The sequence below is a fragment of the Sinocyclocheilus grahami genome, unplaced genomic scaffold (genome assembly GCF_001515645.1).
Source record: "Sinocyclocheilus grahami isolate Dianchi unplaced genomic scaffold, SAMN03320097.WGS_v1.1 scaffold215.1, whole genome shotgun sequence".
In the NCBI taxonomy this organism is placed as follows: Eukaryota; Metazoa; Chordata; class Actinopteri; order Cypriniformes; family Cyprinidae; genus Sinocyclocheilus; species Sinocyclocheilus grahami.
The window spans coordinates 2426538-2445423 of record NW_015505394.1 but is presented as its reverse complement, the minus strand read 5'-3'; the positions used below and the strand labels follow the sequence as shown (position 1 = coordinate 2445423).

At 38.7% G+C, this 18886-nt stretch overlaps 1 protein-coding gene across 5 annotated transcripts in view; it reads right to left on the bottom strand.

The window, feature by feature from the left end:
- LOC107596179 (rho guanine nucleotide exchange factor 28-like) overlaps positions 1 to 18886 on the bottom strand; it is an 83454-nt gene that overhangs the window by 13588 nt on the left and 50980 nt on the right. The window contains exons 14-33 of one of the 5 annotated variants that reach the window (XM_016286855.1): positions 17063 to 17149; positions 16268 to 16310; positions 15653 to 15754; positions 14172 to 14295; positions 13233 to 13368; positions 12953 to 13008; positions 12652 to 12712; positions 12372 to 12504; positions 11783 to 11901; positions 11518 to 11658; positions 11182 to 11432; positions 10318 to 10443; positions 10099 to 10216; positions 9750 to 10001; positions 9520 to 9596; positions 8288 to 8466; positions 8072 to 8163; positions 7410 to 7583; positions 6556 to 6794; positions 5910 to 5957 (exon numbers count right to left, since the gene is read on the bottom strand). In XM_016286855.1, the coding sequence (XP_016142341.1) occupies positions 5910 to 5957; positions 6556 to 6794; positions 7410 to 7583; positions 8072 to 8163; positions 8288 to 8466; positions 9520 to 9596; positions 9750 to 10001; positions 10099 to 10216; positions 10318 to 10443; positions 11182 to 11432; positions 11518 to 11658; positions 11783 to 11901; positions 12372 to 12504; positions 12652 to 12712; positions 12953 to 13008; positions 13233 to 13368; positions 14172 to 14295; positions 15653 to 15754; positions 16268 to 16310; positions 17063 to 17149 (2558 nt within the window). Of the gene's footprint in view, positions 1 to 885; positions 1246 to 1860; positions 2035 to 2522; positions 2615 to 2734; positions 2914 to 5909; positions 5958 to 6555; positions 6795 to 7409; positions 7584 to 8071; positions 8164 to 8287; positions 8467 to 9519; positions 9597 to 9749; positions 10002 to 10098; positions 10217 to 10317; positions 10444 to 11181; positions 11433 to 11517; positions 11659 to 11782; positions 11902 to 12371; positions 12505 to 12651; positions 12713 to 12952; positions 13009 to 13232; positions 13369 to 14171; positions 14296 to 15652; positions 15755 to 16267; positions 16311 to 17062; positions 17150 to 18886 lie in introns of those variants that run through there. The other 4 variants (XM_016286857.1, XM_016286856.1, XM_016286859.1 and 1 more) reach the window with 4 other exon arrangements.

Here is an 18886-nt window from a genome sequence, read left to right as displayed (position 1 = left end):
AGGTTATGAGGAGAGGTGCATTTGGTTGTGACATGCCGGGCTTGTCAACATCTGTGCCCCGGGCTCTTGTGGTGCAGTTCAGCAGCTGTGGCGTTTAGTGTAGGGACCCCTAGTGTCGGAACTTCGACCCAACGTCAAAGTGACCAACTGAAAGGGAACGTCTCGGTTACATATGGTAACCCTCGTTCCCTGATGGAGGGAATGGAGACGTTGTGTCCCTTATGCCACAACTCTAAACTGCCTCTGAGTGGGTTGAGACGTTTCTCGACTCCTCAGAACAGAATGAGTGATCAAATGCTACGCTGGCCTATTTATATCCGGATGTCTGAGGTGTGGTCAGCTATGTAAATTTTGCTTGCCAATTTCACTGGCCTTTACTCAATGATTTCAGAGGTGTCTGGGCTCCCAAGAGCGACCCCTAGTGTCGGAAATTCAACACAACATCTCTGTTTAATCCATTATGGAATGAGGGTTACCATATGTAACTGAGAAGTTTTGTAACAATAAAATATAAATATCTTTTAAATATTGATAATCTCTTTTCATGACTTGTGCTCATGTCAGCAGCACTAAAAAACCTTATCAGCATGATGTGCTGTGCAGTGCACCGCAAGACGCCATCAAAGCAGAAAATAGATCCAAGAAAATGAAAGCCTAATTCTTCGCTTTTATTTTTAATGAAACGGGACCCTTGAGGCAGTGAAATGGACTCCTCTCATTTCAAGCTCATTAATACTTAGTAACATAAAGAATGAGATGTGTTAGCTGAAGAAGAATGTGAATTATTAATGCAAGGCGACTGTACCTCTCATGCTGAACACAGCCTTTTTGGTAAGGCTGCAATTTAAATCATGGAATGATGTAAAATATTTAATGTTTCTTACCATGTTAGTATATTTCTATTAGTAATCATGCTGTGACATTATACTACCACAATTCATCTTCTAGTAGTAATCCTGTGTGCAAATAATGGCTGTTTAAGTGCTGTTTATGAGAACACATTTACCTTTAGGTGAATATTGTGATCAGCATCTGAGCTGTGATTAAAGGCCTGTGTTTCCAAGCCTTCCTCTCCTCTCCAATCTCCATCCTCTGTCTGGAGGGTGTCAATCAGTGGGCTCTGGTGCTCAAGGAACAGAGGGGAGGAGGGAGAGCAAGGCTTGGGTTGGGTCTGTTCTTCTGGACAAGACAGGATGGCAGCAGTAGAAGCACAGTGAGAGGAGAGAGCTGCTTTCAGGTTCTCCACTAATAAGGAAAGAGAGAGACAGCAGGATATTAATAAAAGTAAAGACTATGTGTATTGTCGTTCATAACATACAAAAACCTAATAGTATTGTTAAAAAGTGCCTCTTGAAGCATATTGGGTCTATAAATATGTGAGTGTGAATTGCCATGAGCATGTACACGTACACTACCGTTTAAAAGTCTGGGGTCGGTAAGATATTTTTAATGTTTTTGAAAGTTCCTTAAGCTCACAAAGGCTGCATTTATTTGATCCAAAATACAGTTAACTAATAGTGATATATTATTACAATTTAAAATAACTGTTTTCTGGGTTAATATATTTTAAAAGTAATTAATTCCTTTGATGGCAAAGCTGAATTTTAAGCAGCATTACTCAAGTTTTCAGTGTCACATGATACTTCAGAAATCATTCTAATATGCTGATTTGGTAGTTAATAAACATTTATTATTATCAATGTTGAAAACAGTTTAATATTTTTGTGGAAACTGCAACATATATTATCTTTACTGTCACATTTGCCCAGTTTAATGAATCCTTGCTGAATAAAAAAATCTGATTGCACGGTTTTGAATGGTTATGTATATATGGATGTGCTTCCCTCAGTGGACTCTCACCCTCTTTAAGAGCAGCGCTGAGCAGTACTCCGGCCTGAGGGATGTCTTCAGTGCTGGGCCGTACCAGCAGTCTGGGCTCTGGTCCTATCTCACATCCTCCTGCCATGATATGATAGATGTGTAGCTTCTCTTCCAGATTTGCACAGATGAGGTGATCGTGGCCACACAAAGACTCTGTGAAAGAAGGAGGTTGGTTGTCATGTTTTTAAAAAAAAAACTATTTTTCTTTAGCTGACACAAATGTGCACAAATAGCTTAAGAAACCACACCTCTCATTGACCACCATTGAAAAGAAACTGTGTAGGCTGATGAAATAAAAGCAACATACAAATCTTATGTATTTCATTATATTATTAGATGTTTTATCAGTAATAGATTATACTGTTGGCACATACATTGACAAGTCTATTTCATAATACTATAAGAGCTCTCCAAAATAGTTAGGGAATGTGAGCATTCTTGAGGTGCCATCAGCCAATCACTTATCAGAATGTCATTTTCTTGCAAATCCACAGTAATTGCCTGCACTATAGAGCAATTTGAGAGGAAAGATGAACGGGGATGCAAAAATGGATAGATATCTTCAGGTTTTATCAATTATATATGCATTTCAGCTATTATAAACTATTATCCTTGGGTTCAGCATATCTGGTTGGTTGTACCTTGTAGCCTGTGGATCTTTTGGACCTTTGCTTCTGTGACTCTCCTTTCCTCTTCTGACTCACTTGTAGTTTCATCCTCCTCTTCAGGGCAACTTAACAAAACAAATGCAACTTAAAATTCGTACAATCACACACACTAATTTGTTTCCCGCTCAGCTGCCCTTATAGATAAGAATCAAGTATGACATGCTCCATTCCTCGTCACTACACACCTCTCCACAGCCTCTCTGATGAGTCTCATCCAAGCATTGCGTTCATCTTTAGAAGCAGCGTGTACCTCATACATCTCAGGCCCAGCTGAAGATGCACTGATCAGAAACATGCCTCTCTCCTCATTGGCCACCTCACGCACGATCAGCTTCTGGAGAGAGATCACTGGAGGCTTCTGGTCCTGAGAAACAAAGTAAGTGAGTAAGACAACATAACTAATTATACACACAGTTACATTAAACATCTCATTTACACAAAAACAAACTATCATTCAAGCCACACTAATAAAAGACTAAATCAAATGTATTCTGTGCATACAGATGATTACACCATTACTCAAATGTGTTGTGTCATTAACTTAAGTCATAATGCCTTTAAAATCTTTTGAATCATGAAAATCTCAAAAATGTCAACGTTGATAATAATTTTAAAAAAATGGTTCTAGAGTAAATCAGGTTATTATAAATATTTCTGAAGGATCATGTGACGCCTGGAGTAATGACTGCAGGGACGTGCAGAGAGTTCCTCGGGAGCAGGGGTTCAAATGTAAAAAAGGGGAATTTATATACGGAGTAATACCAATTTAACAATTAAAAATTATACACACACACACACACACACATTTATAAAAATAAAGTCCTTCATGTGATCTTGAACTGCTTACACTTCATGTACACGGCACTCATTCACCTCTCGATCTCCTCGTTGTTGGATCTACGGCACAGGCAGTGGTCAGGTAAATGTGGAGAGAGCAATTGCGGTGCATCTTTGCCCGTAAAACGCCACCACCTGGCAGGGTTGCCCGAGACTACCGTCCAGGGCCTGTACGCTTTCTTCGTCTCTTGTGGTGAAGACTTATACGGCCTCTGGACAAGCTGCGTCTGCCCTGCATGCCATGGCCATCCTGCAGGTCTACCAGGTCAAGGCGTTGAAAGAACTGCACAAGGGTGGTCCCAACCCAGAGGTTTTGCATGAACTGCGCTCGGCGACCAACTATGACCTATGATGAGCAGGTCTGTCATCAAGTCGGTGTGACATGTTGACGAACTCCTGTTCTCTCATTCGTCGGTAGCTCATTTGACAGACCTGGCGGGCAAGGCACTGTGCGCTTCAAAGGATGTTTTACCTCTTCCCAGTGCCTTTTGCTCCACTGAGCCCAGGAACCCTGCCCTAGGTACAACAAACTTAGTTCCTTTGAGACCATTGGCGAGGTGTCTGGAAGACTGGTTAAGCCTCCCCAGCCTTTCCTGCTGGCTTCTCAGAACCATTCGTCTCGGCTATGCGATACAGTTCACCAGGCGTCTGACCGAAGTTCAGTGGCATTCTGTTAACCTCAGTGTGAGGCAAGAATGCTGCTGTTTCATGTAGCTGAGTTTGGCGGAGGAACTCACGCACAAATTGCATCTTCTCTTGTGCCGTCTCTAGTGACGTGTTAAATGAAGCTGTTTTAGCCCTAAAAACCTGAGGAACTTTTTTTTTAGACATGGTTCCCTGTGGTATATCTAATGGATTTTTAGCATAGCAGTTTTACATTTTGAGTAAAATAAGGTCTGTGGTTAACATTATTTGAAGACCTTGAAGAATTACTTTCACGTTTTGTTATATAACACTAATTGCAGTCGTAACTCAAACCCATGTTGCTAAAAATAGAAGTTTCTAACAAATTGCTAAATAAAGACTACAATGCTGTCTTGCATAGGTAAAAGACAGTAACTAAATAATCTGTGAAAACTGAATAATAATTCAAATCGAGTCTCTTAGACTATGATCTGTCCTGTGACAAATGGGTTTGGCTCAACTATGTTCAGGTTCAGATTCATGCTCAGAGAAAGCTGACTGAAAACATAAACATATATTATATATAAAAAAATCACTTTTGATCAATTTAATTAATTAATCTTTTATAAAAACCTGAGCCCAAACATTTGAACAGTAGTGAACTGTATTAGCGGCAGTCCTTGTGTAGCAATTGTCTATCACCTGTTTTTAAAGCACACAACAGCAACAAATTCACATTTGATGTAAATTGTAACTGTGTAAATTATGCTATAGAACAAAATGTCAGTTTTATTTTACTCATAAATCAAAAACAGCTATTCTAAAAACCCATTAGATATTCCAGAGGGAACCAGTGAATTAGCCTTCCAGGGACATGCCGGGCTTGTCAACATCTGTGCCCCGGGCTCTTGTGGTGCAGTTCAGCAGCTGTGGCGTTTAGTGTAGGGACCCCTAGTGTCGGAACTTCAACCCAACGTCACAGTGACCAACTGAAAGGGAACGTCTCGGTTACATATGGTAACCCTCGTTCCCTGATGGAGGGAATGGAGACGTTGTGTCCCTTATGCCACAACTCTAAACTGCCTCTGAGTGGGTTGAGACATTTCTCGACTCCTCAGAACAGAATGAGTGATCAAATGCTACGCTGGCCTATTTATATCCGGATGTCTGAGGTGTGGTCAGCTATGTAAATTTTGCTTGCCAAATTTAATTAATTAATCTTTTATAAAAACCTGAGCCCAAACATTTGAACAGTAGTGAACTGTATTAGCGGCAGTCCTTGTGTAGCAATTGTCTATCACCTGTTTTTAAAGCACACAACAGCAACAAATTCACATTTGATGTAAATTGTAACTGTGTAAATTATGCTATAGAACAAAATGTCAGTTTTATTTTACTCATAAATCAAAAACAGCTATTCTAAAAACCCATTAGATATTCCAGAGGGAACCAGTGAATTAGCCTTCCAGGTTGTCCGGCAAATTGACATCATGACTGAACAGCTCTATTATGCTTCCCTACTCACAAACAAACAGTAAAAATACATCTAAATTTATCCCTTTGACAAGGACATCTATAGTAGCTTGGACATACCAATGTTTTTTTTTATAGTGATTCAAAGAGAAGGCCAATCTCTTCTAAGAGCCTTTTGCAGGTGTGTCACTTATTTCTACATCCCAGATCACCTGCATTACAACACCTCCCATTATATGTCCAAACCATAGAATTGTTATATAAGAGAGTTTTATAGTTGGTCAAACACGTTTAGGCAATGAAACTTAAGGCTTGGACAGAGCTATTACAAGTGAGTCATGTTGTGGGTTTATGTGTGTCTGACGTAAGGCCTGTCCACTATAATTATTCTTTCAGTTGGTTTGTGGTTGTGTGACATTAGCTCACCTGTAGACTATACAGCAGCTGAGTCAAGCTCTGCACACTCTGACTCACCTGCATTAAGACAACAAACAAACAATGAGCAACAGAAAGTGAAGAACTCTAAATCAAAACTATGAGCCTACTCTGACTAATGTCTCTTCTTCCTGGAAAGAGAACAGTATACCTGTGTGGACTATAGCAGTATGTTCTGTTCTATTGCAAACAACAGTGCAATATATTTCATTTACATTTTTTGGCAGACATCTGCTTCCTGTAGCACATTTTACAAAACTGCATGTGTTGTGTTTACTTCAGCAGGTTCCTAAGGATGATTCAAAAACTTCAGCATCTGTTGACTCAAACACCATTTGGTTCTTTATCTACAAAAGCTCATTAATACTTAGTAACATAAAGAATGAGATGTGTTAGCTGAAGAAGAATGTGAATTATTAATGCAAGGCGACTGTACCTCTCATGCTGAACACAGCCTTTTTGGTAAGGCTGCAATTTAAATCATGGAATGATGTAAAATATTTAATGTTTCTTACCATGTTAGTATATTTCTATTAGTAATCATGCTGTGACATTATACTACCACAATTCATCTTCTAGTAGTAATCCTGTGTGCAAATAATGGCTGTTTAAGTGCTGTTTATGAGAACACATTTACCTTTAGGTGAATATTGTGATCAGCATCTGAGCTGTGATTAAAGGCCTGTGTTTCCAAGCCTTCCTCTCCTCTCCAATCTCCATCCTCTGTCTGGAGGGTGTCAATCAGTGGGCTCTGGTGCTCAAGGAACAGAGGGGAGGAGGGAGAGCAAGGCTTGGGTTGGGTCTGTTCTTCTGGACAAGACAGGATGGCAGCAGTAGAAGCACAGTGAGAGGAGAGAGCTGCTTTCAGGTTCTCCACTAATAAGGAAAGAGAGAGACAGCAGGATATTAATAAAAGTAAAGACTATGTGTATTGTCGTTCATAACATACAAAAACCTAATAGTATTGTTAAAAAGTGCCTCTTGAAGCATATTGGGTCTATAAATATGTGAGTGTGAATTGCCATGAGCATGTACACGTACACTACCGTTTAAAAGTCTGGGGTCGGTAAGATATTTTTAATGTTTTTGAAAGTTCCTTAAGCTCACAAAGGCTGCATTTATTTGATCCAAAATACAGTTAACTAATAGTGATATATTATTACAATTTAAAATAACTGTTTTCTGGGTTAATATATTTTAAAAGTAATTAATTCCTTTGATGGCAAAGCTGAATTTTAAGCAGCATTACTCAAGTTTTCAGTGTCACATGATACTTCAGAAATCATTCTAATATGCTGATTTGGTAGTTAATAAACATTTATTATTATCAATGTTGAAAACAGTTTAATATTTTTGTGGAAACTGCAACATATATTATCTTTACTGTCACATTTGCCCAGTTTAATGAATCCTTGCTGAATAAAAAAATCTGATTGCACGGTTTTGAATGGTTATGTATATATGGATGTGCTTCCCTCAGTGGACTCTCACCCTCTTTAAGAGCAGCGCTGAGCAGTACTCCGGCCTGAGGGATGTCTTCAGTGCTGGGCCGTACCAGCAGTCTGGGCTCTGGTCCTATCTCACATCCTCCTGCCATGATATGATAGATGTGTAGCTTCTCTTCCAGATTTGCACAGATGAGGTGATCGTGGCCACACAAAGACTCTGTGAAAGAAGGAGGTTGGTTGTCATGTTTTTAAAAAAAAAACTATTTTTCTTTAGCTGACACAAATGTGCACAAATAGCTTAAGAAACCACACCTCTCATTGACCACCATTGAAAAGAAACTGTGTAGGCTGATGAAATAAAAGCAACATACAAATCTTATGTATTTCATTATATTATTAGATGTTTTATCAGTAATAGATTATACTGTTGGCACATACATTGACAAGTCTATTTCATAATACTATAAGAGCTCTCCAAAATAGTTAGGGAATGTGAGCATTCTTGAGGTGCCATCAGCCAATCACTTATCAGAATGTCATTTTCTTGCAAATCCACAGTAATTGCCTGCACTATAGAGCAATTTGAGAGGAAAGATGAACGGGGATGCAAAAATGGATAGATATCTTCAGGTTTTATCAATTATATATGCATTTCAGCTATTATAAACTATTATCCTTGGGTTCAGCATATCTGGTTGGTTGTACCTTGTAGCCTGTGGATCTTTTGGACCTTTGCTTCTGTGACTCTCCTTTCCTCTTCTGACTCACTTGTAGTTTCATCCTCCTCTTCAGGGCAACTTATCAAACAAATACAATTTATAATTAGTTCAATCACACACACAGAGAGATTTTTTTCACTCTCAGCTGCCTTTGTAGATAAGAATCAAGTATGACATATTCCATTTCCTCATCACTACACACCTCTCCACAGCCTCTCTGATGAGTCTCATCCAGGCATTTCGTTCATCTTTAGAAGCAGCGTGCACCTCATACATCTCAGGCCCAGCTGAAGACGCGCTGATCAGAAACATGCCTCTCTCCTCATTGGCCACCTCACGCACAATCAGCTTCTGCAGAGAGATCACTGGAGGCTTCTGGTCCTGAGAAACAAAGTAAGTGAGTAAGACAACATAACTAATTATACACACAGTTACATTAAACATCTCATTTACACAAAAACAAACTATCATTCAAGCCACACTAATAAAAGACTAAATCAAATGTATTCTGTGCATACAGATGATTACACCATTACTCAAATGTGTTGTGTCATTAACTTAAGTCATAATGCCTTTAAAATCTTTTGAATCATGAAAATCTCAAAAATGTCAACGTTGATAATAATTTTAAAAAAATGGTTCTAGAGTAAATCAGGTTATTATAAATATTTCTGAAGGATCATGTGACGCCTGGAGTAATGACTGCAGGGACGTGCAGAGAGTTCCTCGGGAGCAGGGGTTCAAATGTAAAAAAGGGGAATTTATATACGGAGTAATACCAATTTAACAATTAAAAATTATACACACACACACACACACACATTTATAAAAATAAAGTCCTTCATGTGATCTTGAACTGCTTACACTTCATGTACACTTGGGCTTCATTTAACCAACAATAATAACCAATAAAATTTAACCAAACAATTAATTTCATTAAACGGTAAAAAAATGTTTAAAAAAAAAATGAAAAGAGACAGTGGCTACACAGTTTTCAACTGATTTATGAATAAGAGCGGGAAGATACTGATCCACTTGAAATTTGAGCTTGTTTAAGACATGCACAATCTATAGCAAGCAACGCAACAGATTTAAGTAAAAATAAACAGGTATTGTCATAATAATTATAATTCAAATCAATTTTGTTTTATTGACTACAATAACACTGTTGACAATTGTTGAGAGAGGGGCACTTTTGGTTAATTTTGGAAAAAGGGCAGGAGCTTGAGCCCCCAAAGCACCCCCCTCTGCATGTGCCTGAATGGCTGCTGAAAATTCCTAAATAAAATGTGAAAAATATTAAAATAGTACACCATTATTTTAAATCAAATAAATGCAGCCTTGATGAGTATATAAGACTTCTTATTAACCCAAACTTTTGAACTGTAATGTATGCTTTATGAAGATGAAAATGCATAATCTCAAAAAACCAACCACAGCAGCAAAGATGTATTTCTGATCTTTCTCCTGAAGGAACACCAATGAATCAGACAGCAAAAATGCCAGAACATCTGTGGATGACCAGAACAATCACATAATGTAGCCAGACCTTTCATCTACTGAGCCAGATAAGAATTAAGCACAAATGGTTGTTCATATGTCCTTTCTATTGACTACTGTGTGATGTTTTTGTGGCCGTTTTATTGGATAATTAATTTTCTCACCTTTCAGTCTTCCTGTGGCTGTCTTCCAGAGCAGCGGGCCCTGGTGCAGCAGAGCTCTGCCACTGGTGATGTCCTGCTTGCGGAAGGTGTAACCACTCTTCAGTTTGGTCGAGCACTTGTTCTCCATGCGGCCCAGGACCTCACTCAGCTTCTGGTTCTGCTCGTACTGACTCACGCACTGGTCCACAGCGGAGATCAGCTCTCGGATCAGGACTAGTGCACGAGAGAGGTCAGCATGCTCTTCTGTGCCCTCTGAAGCAAAGAACAAGAGAAACTGAGTGTAAACGAATGTGTATGCGCAGTATATGTTCGGGTTTGGTTGTGATGTATTGTGGGTGAGGAAAAATACCCTCTGTATAATGCAGGATTCTCTCCAGGAGGACGGGATACTTTGTAATTCGCTGCGTCACTAACAAAATGCATTCTGGGATTTCTCGCCTCTTTACCAATGAGTTGCTACTCTGTTGCTGTGGAACCAAAAAGATCAGATTAACTGAAATTCAGTGCTACCAAAAGCATCCATAATACATCAAAATGCGACTGATACAGTCATTGATTTGGCTCTCACTTTGATGAAGAGCTGAAATCTCTTATTCTGCTGCTGAAGCTCTTTGAAGTAGCTGACCGCTTCTGTGTGATGACTGCAAAACTCACCATACACCTGCTTCATCTTCTCTGCATTCTCCTGGGAGAACTATGATGAACACAAACACACACCTATGAGGTTTCTTATGATGTACTGTACTCTATACTGTATGTACTTGATACTGATACCAACAACACCAGGTGTGGTTGGAACTACAGCTCTCGAACTGTGGTTACAAGCATAGTTTCATGTTAGTGTGACATGTGGACAGTCGTGACTAGTTATTTAATTTCTCCAATGATGCTTTGTGCTCTGGTAGTTAGGCAGTCAGTTACGTAGTTGTATTGTAAATGCCATCCAGACCTGTTTTGAGAACTGCCTCATCTGATTCAATGAAAACTTTTTGACTCAAAAGAATGATTTGTTCATGAAATGGACATTGCAGCTTTTCTCATGAATGGGCCAAATGGGTGAAATGCTTGGTCATGGTTATGACATAATAACTAACTAAAGGGTAACACTTTACAATAAGGTTCCACTTGTTAACATTAGTTAACTACATTAGCTAACAATGAAAAATAATTATAAAGCATTTTTTAACTTTAATGGTAATTTCAGCACCTGAACTAACATGAACTAACAACCAACAGCTGTATTAACTAACATTAACAAAGATTTAAAAAATATAGTAACAAATGTATTGCTTACTGTAAGTAAATGTTAGCTCATTAACTAACATTAACTAATGCAACCTTATTGTAAAGTGTTACGATTAAATTGATCAGGACATTGAATTTTAATTATGTACTCATACAGAAATATATACGACTACTATTATTAATGTACCTGTTGCAGAAAGATGTCACCCACATAGTGAATGAGGTAGTTCTTGCTGCTGTTGGGCTGAACGCAGCTTTGCCGCCGTTCCCTCATCGCTGAAAGGAAGTCACGGTGGAGGAGAAGCAGCTCATCTAAGCAAGGGAAAATCCGAGCAATAGTGTCCGCATCCAGTCCGACTTCTTCCCGCATTCCCCGCCTGAAGACCTCCGCCATTATCATGAGCGTCTGTACATGATGGAGCTCGGTCTGCATGAACTCTGTGCAAGACCAAGAGTACAAAGCACTTTCAAATGATGTACAGAATTAATTTGAACAAAACATTTTTAGTGAGTTTCAGCGGACCGTAAATGACATCCTGTCTCTTGATGATGCATTTTTCTTGCATCTTACAGAACTGGGGCTCCACCGCTAGGCTCCATGACTCCGCCTCCAAATCCACAGCATTCATTACCAGCTCATTCTGTAGGGGGGAATCTACAGTGTCTATGGAGAGGTGGGACACACAAAATAGCTCTTGTTTTAAAAAGGTCTTAAGGCAAAATTATTGTGTTCTATGTATGTTGAGTTGGGGTAGGAATTTCCGCCATCAAATGCCCAGCTGTTTTACCTTCAATAAGGGAAGAATCAGTGGATGTTAAGGACTCCATGGTTTGGAGGAGCTCCTCTGGTTGAATGTGGTTCCGCCACGGAGGGGCGTCACTATCTGCTTCTGGGCTACCACTAAGCCTGATGGAAAAAAATAAATAAATGTTCATTACAACAAGGAATGCTAAACACTCATATGTTCATTTCAACAAATACAAACTATGGGCACTTATGCTGTCTTGGCTTATTGTAACGCCCATCCAAATATTGAATATCCAAACAGTTAAAGTAAAGTAGCAATTATTCACCATTTACAGAGGAAAAAGATGATAAACGTTAGTCAGCTTGCGTTGAGACTATATACATTTCCGTATTATGTCTGAAATTGTCAGACTGAAAATAAATAAGAATGTTGCTGTTATTTTCAGTCAAAAATTTACCTTTTCACTTTTAATATTTTAATAATCAAACAAAAGAGATCCTCTCATTCACAGAGTTGATTTGTAGTATATTGGTGATTGAGCACATCACAGCATATGGGTCATTAACATTTACAATTCATTTATCTAGTAAGTTTTTGGTTGAATATTGCAACACAAAGAGTTTCGGACCTTTCTGTGACCGCAGGCACACTTCTAGACAGAGGGCAAGGAAGAGGTGTAGAGTCTCGTGATGTCATCACAGGAAGAGAGGCAGAGGTGGGGATCTGAGAGGACGAGGAGGAACTTTCACGCACTATAAAATCTAAGTGTGACAGACAAAAAGGTGAGCGCAAAACCAAGACAAAAGTGTAACTGTCTAAATAAAACCTCTGTTAAGGAGTTCAATGAGATGATAGCAGGAGTTATATCGATTTTCCTTTACATATTTTATTAAGGTGGTAAAACTCACTCTGAGGGAGGGAGGCTGTCCTGCTTTTTACTGTCATAACAGAATATTTGTCTTGAAGTTTCTGTAAAAGAGAGCATTATAAATATAATTTTTTTAAACTTAACATTACTTCCTCGTTTGATACACTGATTACCAGAATTCAGTATTATAACAATAGGGCTGATTACAGAGCCTCAGTACTGTGTCTGACCAAACATGGGCAAACATGTCTCTAGGTTTAAATATTAAACGCAGGCAATCTATCAGACTTAGATGTAGTTCAAGAGAAAAACAAAACCACGCAATCGCAAGCACAGTCCACCTTCAGGCATGGTGTAGATGAGTCCTTACAGCCCTTATGGACACTCACTGCACAGTCTAAGAGTCAAGAGAAAAATAAACAAATCCGAAGAAATAACATCAATATAAAATACAGAAAAACACCTACTAAATCAACTGGCAGACTTCCAAGACCTTCCAAATTTTCCAAATTACAAAAATAGCTCAAATGAAATTACTCATTACATACCGCCATGTTGCAAGAAACACAGTATATCTTTTAAGATTAAAAATACGACTTGTTTCCATTTAAACGAACTCACATGTGCAGTGGAGGACCTCTTTCCCAGAAGCTGGCTTGCCGCATATCTCACAAAGTGTCGACCCCAGGACAGATCCTGCTGTGAACTGGTGTCCATTGACCTGCTTGTCTTTGGTCTCTCTCTCTTTTCCTTTCCCCTTAAAGAACCAAGGGAAAGCCATCAGATCACTGACAGTCCACATCACCATCTGCCATGACTGCACATTAAACTCAACGTTTTCATCTCTACATGCTTTCTGCTTATTAAGTTAGTCTAAGTCTGACATGCTTGTGTGGCTAAAAAAGGCCATGGGAAAGTTTGCTGCTGGTAAAACAGTTACAGCCAAAAGGTTTAATGATTAAAAGAGACACCTCTGGTTGTTTTTGGGTCTAACAATCAGTCTTTAGTCACTTTTTTTTATCCATCCTGAATGGCTATTAAAGGATATTGTGTGCAAAAACCAGGAAGAAATGGTTACGTTTTCAAAGAAAAAAAAAGCATTGTATAAAGTAACATGCATTGTATAACGTAATTTGAGTAAGACTACAAACCGAAGTTTAAGATTTTAACATATTGCTTATATGTAATATTGTAAAATATTATTACAATTTAAAATAAATTGCATTTTTTTTTCTCCAAGTAACATTTCTTATTATCAATGTTGAAATCTGTTTTGCTTAATATTTTTGTGGACACCATGATACTTGTTTTATTTCAGAATTCTTTAATGAACTTTAATGAATGCTGTTTTTGTGCTAAAAAAACAAACCTAGAAAGTTCTAGAAAGTTCAAAATAACAGCATCTGTTTGAAATAGTAAAAGCATTAATAATGTTACAAAAGATTTAGGTCACTTTTGATCAATTTAATGCATCCTTGCTGAACAAAAGTATTATCTAACTGACCCCAAATGTTTTGAAAGGCAGTGTATAAATGTACATAACATGTATGGTATGTTTACCTTGTTCTTGTTGCGAGTGCTATACATTCGGCTCTTTATAAAGCTGAATGTGCGACTGACTTTGTATTTTTCTGACTCTGTTTTGGAAGGGATGATATATTTGTCCCATTCCTCTTCCTCAATCCTGAAACACAAAAGCCCGCTTAGATTATTCACCTGGTGTGCACTATAATCACAAACACATGCCTGTCCAGTGAGCGTTTAATGACAACACAGCTTTTACTTTCAGACCATGATGCAGTGGCTGGGTGATTTCATTAAAGGGTTAGTTCACCCAAAAATGAAAATTAGCTTGTGTTTTACTCACCCTCGAAGCATCCTAGGTGTATATGACTTTCTTCTTTCAGACGAATCCAGTCGGAGTTATATTCAAAATTGTCTTTGATCTTTCAAGCCGTTTAATGGCAGTCAGCGGGTGTTGCAGTTGAACAGTCCACAAGTCGTCAAATAAAGCTTGTGCATTCATAATAAAACGTGCTCCGGGGGATGAATAAAGGCCCCCTGTAGCGAATCCATGAGTTTTTGTAAGAAAAATATCCATATTTCAAACGTAATAAACACTTTTCTCTCACTTCCGTGATCAATCATAAGTGGATCCGTTCCGGCGGAAGGCGTATGACGTATGGGCAGTGCGCGCGCCTCTGAGATATGCTAGTCTCGCGAGTTTGTTTAATAGGAGCAAAGGAAGCAAAGTTTCCTTACTTTAGCAAAGTAAAAGACTTTAAAAAGTCTCTTCTTGGTTTATATCGAAATCCTCCGACATTTTTCTTTGCAAATCTTTGGTTTGAAATATGGATATTTTTCTTACAAAAACTCATGGATTTGCTACAGGGGGCCTTTATTCATCCCCCGGAGCCGTCTGCGGCACGTTTTATTATGAATGCGCAAGCTTTATTTGCCGACTTGTGGACTGTTCAACTGCAACACCTACTGAGTGCCATTAAACAGCTTGAAAGATCAAAGACAATTTTTAATATAACTCCGACTGGATTCGTCCGAAAGAAGAAAGTCACATACACCTAGGATGCTTCGAGGGTAAGTAAAACACAAGCTAATTTTCATTTTTGGGTGAACTAACACTTTAACGCATTTGTTTCAGACCAAGTCATGCATTATTTTCCTGGCGGCAGGAAAATTAATAAATTAGTCATCACCCTCTGTGCCATAAATAATTAGGACATACCACCTGAGCAGTGGGGACATTCTCTGAATTTCACACATACCTGATTAGAAATTTTTGCTTAGTGGGAGGTGAGTTGTGAGACAAGGACCACAGTTAGGTTCACAAACAGTGTTATTACATATTTTAGTGTCGACAGAGTGAAGTGACAGCATCATTTGGAGTTTTACGCAAACGGTAAGAAGCATTAGACATGATTTCATGCCAGTGGGTGACAGTGCATTCTGGTTAGGTTATTAAGACGATCATGCCAAGTGTGTTGTTGGTGTTTTGGGGCTATTGGGGCTCTGTATTGACATACTCTTTGAGGAATTCGGAGAGCGTGAGGTGTTGGAGGGAGTTGGCCAGCTCTGCACTGGTCTCATCGTCAGCCGACTGAGCACGCCTACGAAACCTTAACTCCCTATAGAGGTACAGTACAGCACTCTGAGTGTTTATACACACAGCAGACACACGCATTTACATTTTAATGTATCCACACACACATATTGTCTCTAGAGGGCGCTATTGTGCTTTGCTGTAAAAAAAAAACTGTGAGAAAAACGAACTGTGGGGAATTTTTAAAAAAAAAACCTTGAAAAAAGTTGACATATGGACAATGATGATATATGAGTTGCAATACAACATACAAAGGGATCTTTCACAGAAACTGTATGTCAGTCACCAACTACTACATGCATATCTTTGTGTCCATTTACATTAATGTTTTTTGCTCATTAAAAAAAAAAAAAAACACTATCAAACAGCATTCACTTTGGAAAGGTTGACCTATGAAAAGGTGCCACATTCTTCAAATCAACAGAAAAGCACCCTATCACCTGGCAACCATGAATTCTTCTTAACATAGTTTTATTCTCTGGTTAATACCCAATACAGGGATCAGGGGAGATGACAGGTTGTTAGAGGTCTGCATTACCTTTTCTCTTGAGGCTGCTCGGATGTGCTGCAGGCACGATGTTCTGTGGAAAAGAGAATATAGGTGCTGATGTAAAGATTATACTCTAAAATTGGGGTTTTATCATTTAGGTTGCTTCTGTCAAGACCACTTTTTGATGGCTTTTTAAATACTCATAAAGAAATATATTTGAGAACTTACAACAGGTTTCCTTATATACTTAATAAACAAATTCATCTACAGATTGATGACACAATCCTTCCTTTCCAGCAACATCTTATCAAATAATGATGAAACCCCTTGAGGGTGAAGGCAGACGCACTGCAATTAGGCTTCCACAACCAGCGAGCAAAGCCAAGCCATGGAGATTTACACCCTCACGCATACTGTACACACATCAGACCAGTGTTGTTATTGTAAACGGAAAAATATAAACATAAAAATATTTAATCACTGAAATTAAAAATAAAGTTTGAGTTTAAGAAAATAAATAAAAATAAATAAATAAGTAAATTGAAATATAAAAAAAAAAAATTAAAGGAGCAAATAGCTAAATTACAAAAACTAAAATGAAATAAAGTGAAAATATAAAAACAAAAGTCAATTCAAAAATGTATAAATACTTAAATATAAATAATAATAAAATGACACTGACCCAGACACATTATACAAACACAAAAACACATCCATTTTCAGAAATCACTTTCTCACACAAACACACAGAGTGCTTTCAGCAGCAGAAGTGTTGTGCTATGTTGTTAGTAGCGTGCGGCGTAAGAGGTGAGCGAGCAGGCGAGCAGGCTTGGCCGTACTTACTAACAGGGTTGAGCAGAGACAGAGATTTAGACAGAGACAGTGCCTGTAGGAGAGACCTGCTGCCACTGCTGCTGGAGCGGGCGCCATCTACAGGACACAGCGGACATGACACTCACTACAGCCCGGCACTACTCTACACATACATACTGTGCTGGCTTTGAATGGAAGGATTTGCATAAATTATGAAGTGTTATAGCAGAAACAGCCAAAATCAGGTGATTTGATTTGATCCTCTATTCATGATGCCTGGATCAACAAACAGCAGCACATTTTGGCTGTGTCTCAAAACCAAACATTCAAACATGCCTGTCCCTTCTGGAAAATCCAACTTAAGCAGGCAGCTGTGTTATGAAACATGGTAGGTTTTATTTAACTGGTCTAAGCTGGTCATTAGCTGTTCATAAACTTCACTGTCGGCTGGACTACAAGCTTCAACGTTCCAAAAACCAGCTTAGCCATTTGAAGCTGGTTAGATAATGTAGTAGATGGATTGCTGATGGTTTACATGCTTAAGAACAGTTTAGACCAGCTACCATGTAGAAAGAACACAATTACAATCTTGAATTGGTGTTTTTAGCAGGTATATTTGTTAGTAGTGTGTCGGTTCACTACAGTTTTGTTAGTGACTATGAAACATGCTTCTAGCAACTTATGATCAAGTGTAAAGGCTATTACGTTCAGCTGTTATATTATATATGTTGGTGTCCAGAAATTATTTTACAGAATTTGGAACCAGAAGGAATATCATCAGAAATTTCCGATTAAAGCCTTGGATTAAAGGGATAGTTCACCCAAAAATGAAAATGTGATGTTTATCTGCTTACCCCCCAGGGCATCCAAGATGTAGGTGACTTTGTTTCTTCAGAACACAAATTATGACGTTTATCAAAATTTGTTGCAGTCTTTCAGTCGTATAATGCATGGCAATGGTAACAAAATCTATGAGTAAAAAAAAAATGCACAGACAAATCCAAATTAAACCCTGCAGCTCGTGACGACACATTGATGTCCTAAGACACGAAATGATCGGTTTGTGCCAGAAACCAAACAGTATTTATATAATTTTTTACCTCTAATACACCACTATGTCCAACTTCCTTGAGCGCGCGCACGGCATCCGATGTGTGAGGTGTGTACGCGCTCTGGCGTAGTTTACGTTAACGGGTGTGTTGATATCCAGCCGAAGAGCAATCAAGCATAACTTCAGGCGAGCAGGCTCAGAAGTTGGGAATACATGGAAAGTCATCACTCCCGAATGAGTTCGCGTGAGAGAACGTAATCTTTTAGTTTTAAGTCGGTTTAAACAATCCGGATAAGCGCAAGTAAGTACCATTTTGATTAGCCGTCGTACCTACAATGACTGAGCACTGTGTAAACAATGAGTGACGTATACGCGCGAGTGATCACTTCCGGCGCTTGCGTAAACTCAAGGCAGTTCGACATAGTGGTGTATTAGAGGTAAAAAAATTATATAAATACTGTTCGGTTTCTCGCACAAACAGATCGTTTCGTGTCTTAGGACATCAATGTGTCGTCACGAGCCGCAGGGTTTAATTTGGATTTGTCTGTGCATGGTTTTTTTTACTCTCATAGATTTTGTTACCATTGCCATGCATTGTACGACTGATAGACTGCACCAGTTGGAGTTAAAAATCATAATTTGTGTTCTACTGAAGAAACAAAGTCACCAACATCTTGAATGCCCTGGGGGTAAGCAGATAAACATCAAAATAAAATTTTTGGGTGAACTATCCCTTTAATGGAATAGAACAGGCATGATGATGCTGCCAAATGACATTCAGCAGCATTAACTACCACAGACAA